The 13,163-nt window shown below is 35.7% G+C and overlaps 1 protein-coding gene across 14 annotated transcripts in view; it reads right to left on the bottom strand.

Annotated features, from left to right (window-relative positions):
- JMJD1C (jumonji domain containing 1C) overlaps positions 1 to 13,163 on the bottom strand; it is a 355,043-nt gene that overhangs the window by 79,119 nt on the left and 262,761 nt on the right. For 12 of the 14 annotated variants that reach the window (XM_079136384.1, XM_079136380.1, XM_079136379.1 and 9 more), the window contains 6 exons: positions 11,244 to 11,368; positions 9,306 to 9,449; positions 9,029 to 9,221; positions 7,241 to 8,916; positions 3,789 to 3,961; positions 1,329 to 3,538 (listed from right to left, as the gene is read on the bottom strand). In XM_079136384.1, the coding sequence (XP_078992510.1) occupies positions 1,329 to 3,538; positions 3,789 to 3,961; positions 7,241 to 8,916; positions 9,029 to 9,221; positions 9,306 to 9,449; positions 11,244 to 11,368 (4,521 nt within the window). The remainder of the gene's footprint in view (positions 1 to 1,328; positions 3,539 to 3,788; positions 3,962 to 7,240; positions 8,917 to 9,028; positions 9,222 to 9,305; positions 9,450 to 11,243; positions 11,369 to 13,163) is intronic. The other 2 variants (XM_079136381.1, XM_079136374.1) reach the window with 1 other exon arrangement.

Here is a 13,163-nt window from a genome sequence, read left to right as displayed (position 1 = left end):
TGCACTTCATTTTGAGTTAATTCAAAAAATTTAACCCCATAAGGGTTTTCTAAATGTTAAAAGCTGGAGGGTTCCTAACTTTTCTGTAAATTTAACTAAAGTATACAAATAACCAACACCAAAGGAAATGTTGCGTGAAATAGAGGAGAAACAATTATTGACCACACTAAGCCTTACTGTGAATTTAACAGGGGCAGTAAGAAGAACATATAAGAAAGAAAAAGTGACACTGTATATAACCCAAATTCAAATAAATGGCAGGTATCCTTCGTTGTCAATCTCCCTGTCTTCTGACTATACTTGCATTTCAGTCTGCCAGTCTCTCTGTCTCTAGTTGAGCTTGTCCTTCGTTCTTTCACTTTCTGACTGTCCTTTTCTATGATTCCATCCTCCTGTTTTTCTCTCCTTCACTTTGCCTCTGGTTTCCACACAGGCATGTGGGAAAACCTCATTCTGTGAAAAGGCACAAATAAGAGCCTTCAAGCATCCAAGTGCTTGTGAAAGTACTTCTTGAGCGTCCACAATGTCACAGATATTTCATATATTGTATGTGGATGAATACACGAATATAATCAAACTATTAAGTGCTTTCTGCATAGTGCAACATACCTACAAAGAAATAAGTAAACTTAGAAAAACTACTTCTAGAGTAAAGACATAAATAGAAACATTTTATACTGAATATTATGGAATCACTTATTTTTGTCCAGCTATTGCCACAAAGGAGATATTCAAGTTTTCCAGTTTTTTACTTACAATGGAAGTTCTTAAATATGAAAATGAAACCACAAGATTCTCCCCCTATCTTGTGCCCACTGTAAACAACTATTTGAGCAGCAAATAGTTGATAATTCCAATAAGCTTACAATTTTGTCATCTGAAGATATGTCATATTCGCACTACTCTTCCAATTTTCTTCTGGTAATGTGCACTACAATAACTAGAATTTTCTAACTACAATTTGTTAAATATCTTCATGACATTAGAACCCATTTTTGTTAAGATAACCGCAACTCCATTTTAATAGTTCTTAGAAATAGTTAAGATTATGACTAACTCCTAAATTACAAAGTAGAGGTAAAGTAAATGTATTTCTTTAAGTCTCCCTAAAAATGAGGAATAAATCTCTTATCTCTTCCTACAGGGTACTTGTAAAATGTAGAAATGAGATCAATGAGTACATGTGTGTGTGTGTGTGTGTGTATCTACACCTCCAAATAAAGACAAAAGATGCCTTTCAACTCACTAATCTTCACAGAACCACACCATTACTGCTAGAATATTCAGCCCATTTTACCTGAGCTAGATAAAACAAGTTATTTACTCACCACTATTACTGCTGTTCTGTAACTTCAATTTACTTTTTTCTTTGGCACTCCTGCTGAGAACTCCATTGGGTTTCAAATCTTCCTCTATTTCACCTTTTCTTTTCTGCAAATCATTTTGCTTCTTTTTGTAAGTTGGCTTAGGTTGCCTTTTAGTCCTTTGCTCTGACTTGCTTTCACTTTCATCTGAGTCTCCACTTTCAGAGCCGGATTCGTAAGTTCTTTTGGCTTTTCTCCTATTGACTTTATCATCTCTTACATATTTATCAACTATGATTTTACTATCTACACTATTTTGTATATCATTAGATGTAGAGGCTATTAAGTTGACAGAACATGGCTTAATAATTTCTGATACAGAATTCCCTGAATTTTCCATTTTATTAGTATTTTTATCTTCTTCTGAATGTCTGGTAAGCCAGGCCTTTTTCAGTTTAGTGTGGTAGTTCGGTTGACTTGTCTGGGATGCTTGCCCATTTCCTACAGAGTTTGCTTTGTTAATTGTACTACAGATTACAGTGCTATCCAGAGGAAGGGAGGCTGAAGCTGTCTGATTTTTCATAGCGTTAAGTTCGGTTTCACTAACATTACTACTTTTATACTGAGCTGCAGCCAATGCTGCCTTGTGCTTTTTTAAATGAATAAAATCAGTTGTGCCTGAGAAGCCAGAGCTGGGCTGAACAGTACTTCCTGTTTTATTACTGGCTAGAGTAACTGGAACTGTGGTGCTGACCTTGCATTCTTGTGTTTGAGCCACTGATTGATTAACATTTTTTGAAGAGATACATTCAAAGGAAGTAGAGGCCAAAATGGTATTTGATAAAGAGTAAGTTATTTCTGAACTACCCCAGCTGGAAACACTGGTGGTAGTAGGAGCAGATGTGAATACGTCTGTTTTGGTATTACATACTGTATTTGCAGTAGACATAACTGAAGTGGGAACAATGCCCTGTGAGAGAGTCTCGAAGCTTTTTTCAGATTTCATGTGAGCACTGTCTAAATTCACATTTGGTAGAATGATTCTTCCAGTCTCTCCGGCTTCTACTGGTTTGAGGCAATCTGTTTTATTTGCTCCAGTTGAAGATCTTTCACTAACTCGATCTTTGGAAGCTAACTGCATGGCTGGCATGCTATCAACTTTTGTACTAGAAGGTGGACGCACAATGACAGATGCCACAGCAGCCTGTGACTTTCCACCACTTTTCTCCACATGCCACTCTGTTTTCTCTTTGCTGAGTTTATTATTAGCCCTCCACATTTCTGTCAAACTCTGTTCAGAAGAACTCTTAAAATTTGCCTGAGAGTCTTTTGGCTCAGGAATTAAAGTTGGAGGCTTCTGTGATTCCTGAACTTTGCTGCCAGCATTTACTGGCATCACTGGAGTTAACGTTGGAGGGGAAAGGCTACTGTAGCTGCTTTCCTTTCTTTCTAAACTGTGATGAATTGGTGGGTGAAATACTGGTGCTCTATGTAAAGCAGGCATACTGCGGAGTGTATTTGTAGAAGAAACTGTCAAATGGGTAGGACTTCTACAGTCATTTCTAAAAGTTGTTACTGAGTGAGATGCAATCTGATGGGGAAGATGTTCTGGTATCTTGCCTACTAAACTTTCACTTTCTGGTTGGTGTTTAATCAAAGGTGGAGGCTTTGAAAGAGACGATATAAATGAAGTCAGAGTTTGAGGATTAGCTGGTGTTGCAAGGGAATTACTTGGTTTTTCAGTGTAAATATTTGAGACCTCTTTGGATGGGTATGATCTTGGTGGTTCATTGACCACACTATTGGACAATGTAGTGAAATAGTTACTTTGGGGCAAACTCTGAGGCACTGAGTGCTTCATTTTATAAAGCTCTGATACTGAGCGTTCTACATCTTTATCTTGTTTGAGGACATGGCTTTTAGGGCTAGATGATGCTGCTGCTACTCTGGAATAATTCTCTCTTTCACCCTCAAGTCCCTTAATTTTAGTTGTAAAGGGAGCAACATCAATACTTTCTTGAAGAATTCGACGATGTTCTTCCTTGTATTTGTTTAATCTCTCTCCAGTCTCCTGGGGTGGCCTTTGCAATTGATTTAATACTGGATCCACAAAATGCCTATGCAAGTGACAATCTTTCCCAGTCTGTGACCTATTTAGATCATTGAGGTCATTTTTTACTGATGAGGATGCAACAGACCGTAACGGTTCCATAAAAGCTTTCCTCTCCAATTCTCTATAAGGAAAAGACAAAGATTTCTGTAACCAATTTTTCTTGCAAAATAAAAAAGATGGTTTCTATGTAACATATTCTATTGTGAAAGTAAAACACACCTTTGCAAGTATTCTAATAAAGTAAATTACAAAATGTATCAATAAAGAAAGAATGATACTTCTTCAAAGTCTAGTTTTAAATGTTAACTTAAAACTGTCTGAAAAGTGAATTAGGAAAAACAAGGTATAAATTTAAGCATTGGTTAACTTACTCTTTATGGTGATCTACTAAAGTTTTTGTTAATGGTGGACTGGAATGTGCTGTAATTTTAAGAGGTCGATGAGGTTCTGCACTGGAAGGTCTGACAGGAATGTGACTGAGTAATCCAATACCATCTGCTGAGGTCACAGGGGTGTGTTGATGTAACCAAGGACTGGGAGAATTCTATTTAAAAAAAAAATCTAGACTTCAGTTACTAGAAAAAGCTAAGTATGGCAGAAATTTAACAGTACATTTACGAAACTTGTGACTTTTATTCTAAATGAACTGGATGAGAAATATTCAATTATGTAACAGCATAATTAGATAATTAGAAAGATTTTCCCATGTTGACATTCAACAGTATCAAATTAGCAATTTCCAGAAATTTAATTTTACTAAAAGTAGATCTTGAAATCAGTGCCTTCAATTTAATTAACTTCATTTCCTAAGATTTTAATACCAAAAGAATATATATTGCAGCTAAGCACAATCACACGACTGTAATCACAGAGATTTAGGAGGATGAGACAGGAGGCCCATAAGCTGGAGACAGCTTTAGCAACTTAGCAAGATCCTACTGCAAAAAAAAATAAAAAAATAAAAAATAAATAAAGTGGAGGGGGGTGCTAGGGGTGTAGCTCAGTGGTAGAATGTGTCTGGGTTCAATCCCCAGTACTACACAAAACAAAAAACAAGCAAAAATTATGTTGATATTAACAAGAATAGAAAGTCATTCTTAAATATATTTCACCAGAAATTATAACCAAGTTCATTTGCCAATTTTTGTCATAAAAAAAAGCTAACTTTTTCAATGTAACAATTTACTTACAATTGGCAGATAATTGTATTTTCAAGGCCTAAATGTACTCAGTTGCACTATTAGCTATAAACACTGTTGGGCCATTAAACTTGAAGGTATGAAACAAAGTTAACTTTTTCTATGTCAATATGCTGCCTTTCTCATAATTAAAAATGTGGTACAGTGACCTCTATGTTGAGACATATATCTAATTACATGTTTAAGGACTGTTTCTATACTATGGCTGATACTGAAATACCAGAAAAATAAAAGTGACTTTGGTTTTAACAAAGGGGCTACATTTTATAACTCAAATGATAATGCAAAAGCAGTATGATATATACCAAATACACACTGCTGTAAAATTACTGAAATTAGAAACATATACTACGGTTACAAAGGTCAGAGAAAAATACATAATTATACACATAAGGATCACTGCAATGGCACAAAAGGCCTCAGAGTTCTGATTTGAAAATCTTGCCAGGTGCAGTGGTGCATGCCTGAAATCCCAGTGACTAGGGAGGTTGAGGCAAGAGGATTGTAAGTTTGTGGTCAGCCTCAGTGACTTAGCAAGACCCTGTCTCAAAATAAAAAATAAAAATATTTTATTTTTATTTTATTTTGAGGATATAACTCAGTGGGAAAACATCTCTGGGTTTAATCCCTAGTATCCCAAAAAAGAAAATTTTGAAGTACAATCAAGGCAAGGCAATGATACAAGTTTTTGCCCTATAAAATACCACTCAAAATTATTTCCTAATCTGGTGCCTTGTGCTAGTATTGTTTTTCACTTTTTAACCAGGGTAACAGATCTTGATTTTTGCCTAAAGTGTTATTTAAGTTTATTCCTTCATATTACAGTTTTACACATATTAATGAAAGTCAGATATACCTGTTTATAGTTTAACCTTTTTTGGGGGGTGGGGTTGTACTAGGCTGGGGCATTTTACCACTGAGCTATAGCTCTAGCCCTTTTTCATTTTATTTTGAGAAAGGGACTCTCCCTAAGTTGACCAGGCTGGCCTGGATTTTGGGATCCTCTTGCCTCAGCCTCCCAACTAGCTGGGCTTACAGGAATGTACCAACACACCCAGCTAGTTTAACATTTTTATAACAATAAAACATTTTATGTTCTTATAAACATGGAGGCTTGATAGTCACAAGTCTACCAAGCAATGATTCTTTTAAGCCATTTCTAACAATAACTTAGATCTATTTTCCAGAGCTTGAAACTTATGGAAGAAGACTCAAAGCTATTTGCCATCTCCTGGCTTCTTATGTTCCTCTGGTCTATCCTTGTGCAGTTGCAACTACATTTATGACACACTGAGAATAAAGGTCTGAGTAAAAATGTGAGTGCATTAGGCACTCGAGTTACCACACCTACTTTCAACTTTGACAATTGAAACTAAGATAATGTAGCAATTCTTCTTTTATTTAAGGACTATGTAATGTACATATTCTAGCATGTTTTACCTATTATTAGATGAATGGCACAATAAAGAATGGGAATGGGGGCTGGTATGAAGGCACACACCTGTAATCCCACCTACTGGTAAGGCTGAGGCAGGAGGATCTAAAGTTAGACACCTGCCTTGGTAGTTTAGTATGATGGTCAAAATAAAAAATAAAAGGGCTAGGGCTGTAGCTCAGTGGTACAGTACCCCTGGGTTCAATCTTGACTACCAAAAAAACAAAACAAAATCCTAAAATACAAAAAGATAATGTATGAGCCTGATCATTAAGATAGTAAATTTATTTTTTAAGTTGTAGGGGATCAAACCCATGGCTTTGACTTGCTAGGCAGTCAGCACTATGTGTTCCTCACCTACCCCCAACAAAAACAAAAACAAAAAGGTACAAAAACAGATTTGGGCAGGATATCTGAAGACTATCTTGGATCCCACAAAGGAAAAGATTTGCTCCTGGGAGTTGAACAGCGACACTCATTCCTTCATTAAAAACAAACAAACAATAACAACACCAAGCCTGGTATTATCCTTACTAGTTTTTTCTTAGTGTAAAATGAATTTGTAGAGAAACCACATAGCTCACAAAGGAATGTAAGTTCTATATCACCAACTCCAGTAATAGCCTGTTAGGTAAAGAGAATCTCAGCCTCAACTTTCCCACATACTAGGAATCTCCAACCTTGGATTACCTTAAGAAAAAAGAGAATCTAAAGAGTCATAGGTGTAATATATAATTAAGAATACATTGAACTGGGGTACAGAACAATTTTTTTTTCTTTGTGGTACTGGGGATCGATCTCAGGGCCTTGTGCTTGCAAGCAAGCACTCTACCACCAGCTGAGCTATCTGCCCAGCCCCAGAACAAGTTTTAAAAGAACAATTTGATACTACATATTGAAAATCATTTTACATAAATATTAATCCAGAATTTTCAATTATAAATATATGAATTTAAATCTATAATAAAAACTACAATCTAAAATAGTTTTGCTTTTTTCAACTAATTCTTTATAAATAGGTTTTTCTGAGATTTCTGCTGCTACTGCTCTGAGGATACTAAGCATCTAAACAAGAAACTGAAAAATTATAACATTTTATAATAGGACATGACCTAAAAGATGAGAAATGCACCTGTATGTATTAATAAGTAAGTATATACTGACATAAAGGCAAACCAGTGTCACTTACCCTCCTTAATGAAGCTTCAGCATTAACTGCATTTTCTGGGTGAACCCACTTAGAAGAAGGCAGACCAAGTCCTGAGTATGCATGTGTTCCATTTGGATACTGCCAAATAATTGGATAAAGTCCAAGCTGATTATATGAAGCAGAAGGATGGGCTTGTCCAAGAAGATGAGGTGACTGGTGCTGTAACAACTGTTGTTGTTGCTGGTGTGCTAGTGCTAAGTGGCTCAAGCTGCTGGCATGAGCACTCTCTAGGCGTGGGTGGCCACCAAGTAAGGAGGCAGTAGGCACTCCAGGTAACACAGTGGGAAGTAAATGAGGGTGATGAACAGAATGGTGTGGACCACTAGTTAGAGGATGAGTGTTAATAGTAGGTAATGGAGTTTGACTGGATGATCCAGCTAGTAAATGGGGTGCAGGGCTTAAGGCAGGGTGATGGGTAGTTGGATTTAAACAGGTTCTATGGGATGAGGAATGAAGAGGGAAAGGATGTTGACTTAAAAAAGGTGAAATGTGATTAGCTCCTGTTTCTGATCCAATAAGAGCAGGATCTCGATAAACTGTGAAATGCTCATTTTTATCAATGATAAGAGGGCTCTTTGTAGTTTCCAAAGTACTACTTCGAGTAGGAACTGGATGAAAACTGCATCTTGATAACTCATTTGCCAGTCTTCTTTCACCAGTAGCTTGACTGTTCACATAAGTGGCTTTAGACTTTACGGAATCAGGAGAATGGGTAATTTTGGGCTTAACCACTTCAGGAGAAGAATTGGGTTTTGTCTTGTGAGCATCTACTGAAGCAGTTAGTTTAGATTTTATAGTCTCTGGGGGTGGACTTCGCTTATTCACTTTATCTTCTGTGACAGAAGGTGCGCTTAAAGAAGACGTGTAAGAAATATACTGACTTTTTTCTTTTTCCATATCCAGTCGATCATTTCCTGAAGAAGCATTTGTACTTGTAACACTTGACTGGGTTAAATCCACTTGAACTACATCACTGACCCAGCTCGGGTCAGAATCTTGTTTTGCTGTTTCTAAGTATTCTGCATTTACAATTGAATGTTTTGAATCACTAACCATAGGCTCCATTTTCTCAAGCGTCTGGAGGCCAAAGGTACTTGAGTTTTCCTGAGCCACCTTTTCTGAATTAGCATCTTTTGTAATATCAATAACACATTTTGGTGTGGGTGGTCTGGATACAAACTTTTCCTTTGGTAATAATTCCACTGTATGTGTGTTTTCCATATTGCATTCTTGAAGAAGTAAATCATTAGGATTACGTTCAGCAAGTGTGGCCTGTTCTGATGAATGGATAGTAACTTTTTCTTGAAGCTGAGTATCAATAGATTTCTGCTTCTCCGCTTCTTCATGTTTTTTATCTTCATGTATTTGATCCCAGGGAGGCTGGATATCTACTAGTGTCTCTTCTACCTTCTCACTATTCTGGGATTTTCCTTCTTCTCCATTTATCTTGGAAGTATTTTTATTTTTCAACTCATTCTCTGACTTCTGCTCTGAGGAATTATCAATTATTCTCTTATTGGAATTTTCTGAGTCACTGCTCTCAGAAAAGTCTGAAATATTGTCAGTTCGCAATCTTTTCATACTTGGTTTCTTTTCATCCTCCTCAGGTTTCCTTCTTTTATTCATCAAGTTTTTGTTTTTACCTTTAGGATTATCTGTAAGGTTCCAAAAACAAACAGATTTACTTTTTCATAATCAAAACTAAGTAAGCATATTTTAAATATTATTTGTTCTTATTCCCTGAAGAAGAAAAAAAAGTGATCCTACCTCCTCGTGATATATAATCATATTTTTCCTCCTTCATTTTCTCTTCATCTGGTATACTACTGTCTGAGCCCTTCCTCTTATTTGGACGGATATTTCTTTGTTGCTGTTGCTGGTGTGTATTCTGTTTTGGTACAGCAGCTTGAGAGTTCATTGCTGGTCTGGGACTGTTTGCTTGGGCACGTGTATAATGGCCCTAAAAATAACCAATAATGATTATCAGTAATTCTAAATAGAGAAAGAGAAATGATAAAAAATTAAATACTAGTAACATACATACGTGAACAGCGTTGATATTTTGATTGGCACGAGACCTACGTCGTGATGTAATGCCAATATTTTCACCTTTTAGTAAGGAGTGAACAACATCATCTAGAAAGGTCATTTGAACCATAGAAGGATCGACATTCTGTGGTTCTAGTACCTAATCCATAACACAAAACAAAAACAAAAATTAAATACAATGAGTTAACAATACGTGGTAGCATTTCTTTACTGAATAGAAATGTTTAGAAATTGGGTTGGGATCTCTACTTCCTATATTTAAAATAAATATTACAAGTTAGGCATTTATACTTCTTTTGGTGGTATCACTCACATATTGGATTCTATTCTTCTTTCTTTGGACTAGGGATTGAACCCAGGTGTGCTTAACCACTGAGTCACATTCTTAGTCCTTTTTATTTTTCATTTCGAGACAGGATGCCGCCAAGTTGCTTACAGCCTTACAAAGTTGCTGAGGCTGTCTTGAACTTTCCTGCCTCAGCTCCAGAGTTGCTGGGATTACAGGCCTACACCACTGCACCCAGCTGGGTTCTATATTCTTGATTAATTCTTAACTTTGTTTATCAAAGTATACTTGCAAATAGATAATATCTGCTTTTTTATTGTTGATGGACCTTCATTTTATTCATTTATTTATATGTGGTGCTGAGAACTGAACCCAGTGCCTCACACATGCTAGGCAAGTGCCGATCACTGAGCCACAACCCCAGCCCAATATACACTTTCTTATTCTTGGCTAGTAGTTGAAACAATGTTAAAGAAGGTTAAAAGTAATTTTGCCCTAGTGATTAAAATTAACTACATAAATCTGAGCGTATATTTTAAATTAATTTTTAAAAAGCAGCTACAAAATAAAACTAAGAGGTAAGAGTTTAAGGAGGACAAGACAAAAATTGTAAAAGTTAATAATTTAAAAATTCAAGGCAAATTTGTACTTCATCAAGGTGAAAGTCTCTTTTTTTTTTTTTTTAAGGAAAAATGCAGTTAAATAATGCCATCTTGACAAAATTTTAACCAAAGCATTTAAATAGTTTACAAAGGAACTCATACAACATATAATCCTCCCAAAATTCACTTAGGAAGGAATTTCTAAATATCTGTTTTTTTCCCACATACACGAACAACAATTTTAAAGTAAACATTTTTCTCAAAAGGAAAAAAAAAAAAAACCCTGTATCTTTAACACATCACAAAAAGTGAGCATACTAACAACGAATTTGATGTGCGAGACCTACATATGCATTGAAAGTTTTCATTAGTGAAAAGAAAGCAAGGCCTGGCGATATGACTCAGTGATAGAGAAACCATTTAGAATACATTTTGAATACCAGAGATACAGGAAAAATTAAGGAAGTTAGCTAACTGAAGAATTTTTTAAAAATGATGTCTCTTTCAGGTTCTGAGTGTATTAGTGTTGAAATAAATATGACAATACCATTATCCTCTGACCTAAAGTAACCGACCTCTATGTAACACTGGATACATTTAAACTTACTAGGATTACATGAATAAAAACCCTCAAGATGCTGGTCATGGCAGGGACATGACAATAATCTCAGTTACCGGTGAGGCTGGGGCAGGAGGATTCTAAGTTCCAGGCCAGTCTGGGCAATTTAGTGAGACACAATCTCAATATAAAAGAAAAAGGGCTTGGGGTATTTAGATCAGCGGTAGAGCATTTGCCTAGTACGCTTGAGGTGAGGCCCTAGGTTCAATCCCCAGTAGCAAAGAGAGAAAGAAAACAAAACAAAACCCTGGAGATGAAAATTATTAAACTGCTGGTGTATTCTTTTTGGCATAGACTATTTGCACTATAAAAATGGTTTTTTTTAAAAAATATTAATTTAGGGGTTGAAAGGTTAAAAACAGCTTAGCATGTGAAAGGCCCTGGGTTCAATCCTCAGCACCAAAAATAAATAGTTGAACTATTTACCTGATCATTCATAACGATCATGGTGCGGGTGAAGAGATCATGATGAGTAATTATGCCGGTAAACCACTGGGTGGCAGAGTCTTGTCTATATACTCTCACTCTGTATCCATTTAAGGAATAAGGACCTTTAAAAAAACACAAGGATATCTTAATTGTGGGCATTTTCACTTAGGAATTACCTCTTAGGAGAAACAAAGCTATGTGATAGATGAATAATATAACCAAGGATAAGTTTAAAAAAAAAAAAAAAAAGTTGTAGAAGACAAATCAAATCCTTTGGTGGCCCATGACTATAATCTTCACTGCTCTGAGGCTGTTCAAGGTCAGTATGGGCAACATAGCAAAACTCCATCTCAAAAAAAAAAAAAAAAGGTAAATATCTCTTAGAGCAGATCATTCTGAGGTTATTATACATATACTACTACATACACATACTTCCTGACTCAATGGAAATAAAATACTTTTTTAACTTAGGAGGAATGTTTCTAGGACCATGACTTAGTAAAAGAACAGAACAAAAGTTACAGCAATCTAGGATGTAGTAAGGTTAAAAGCTGCTAACAAGGTTTGGGCATATGACTACATTGCTGAAATGAAAAGGTAACTTGGAACTTGAAGTCTGAGACTTCAATCGCCAGAACTTTACCACAAACAACTACAAATTTTGATTCCTTTGTGACAGTTAGGAAAAGCTGCTAAAAGTCTTCAAACTCGAAGATTTGATTGATAAATACATTTAAAAACAACACTGAAAATGTGTTAAAAAAAGAAATAAGGTGTACTTTTGGGCTAAACATCTACACACACACACACACACGCACACACACAGGTGTGTAAATGTATACTTTAGAAAATAAAGAAGGACTAAATATTAAGGATCTATATCTCCATATATTCAGAAAAGCTTATTAAAACAAAAATCACTACACATAAGTGGATAATGGAGATGAAAATTTCTTCAATTCACAGGCACTAAAATATTATCAAATACTTTATAAAGTTTAACAGGAAATGTGGAGGGTGGGGAGACTGTTGCACAATAATAATAGTATTCTATATTAACATTACAAAATAATTTCAAAATTTCCAAGTACTTATTTAATCCTCTCTAACTCTTAAGTCTTGTGATCTCTTTATAAAAACCAAGGAAGTGAAATTAATAGGTTAAGTAAAACCTGAAGTCAAAGAGTTGGGAAGGAACTTATTTTTCTGATTCCTAGACTGATGCTCTTTGTTCTACATTTAACAGACTCAAAATACCAACAAATGGTTTAACACTTACTCATTTGCAATTTAAAAAAAAAGAAGAAGAAAAAAGAAAGAGTGATGCCAAGAGCTGCCTAAAATATCTAATGCACAGCTCGGTGCAGTGGTGCACTCCTGTAATTACAGTCACTGAAGAAGGTCAAGGCAAGAGGATCAACAGGTTCAAGGCCAGACTGGACAACTTACTAAGACACTGCCTCAAAAATAAAATAAAAAAGGGCTGAGGATGTAGGTCAATGGCAGAGCACTTGACAAGCATGTAAAAGGCCCTGGGTTTGATCCCCTGCACTACCACCAAAACAAAAGCAACAACAATCCATGACTTATAAATTGAACATCTTGATCTAGAAAAAAATGAAGATAATCACTGGCTATATTTTAAGGAAGGTGATGCATAAATGCTATTCACTATTATACAAACTTTAGTCTTTTCTAACTATGGAAAGAGTAAGACCCCATATTATTTTATTCTAAGTAATATAGAAAATGGTTAGAGAATAACACAAAGTGATCAGTTTTTAATTACCATTAGAAAGCCATCTACACTGGCTTATTCCCATCACTAAAACACTAAACTAAGCAGTTTGTAATCTGCCTCACACAATTCTGTCTAAAATGAACAGGGGATATTAATGCCTTAATCTTTTTTCCTCA

This window comes from Sciurus vulgaris (assembly GCF_902686455.1).
Source record: "Sciurus vulgaris genome assembly, chromosome: 4".
Taxonomy (NCBI): Eukaryota; Metazoa; Chordata; class Mammalia; order Rodentia; family Sciuridae; genus Sciurus; species Sciurus vulgaris.
This window is presented reverse-complemented; position numbering and strand designations above follow the sequence as displayed.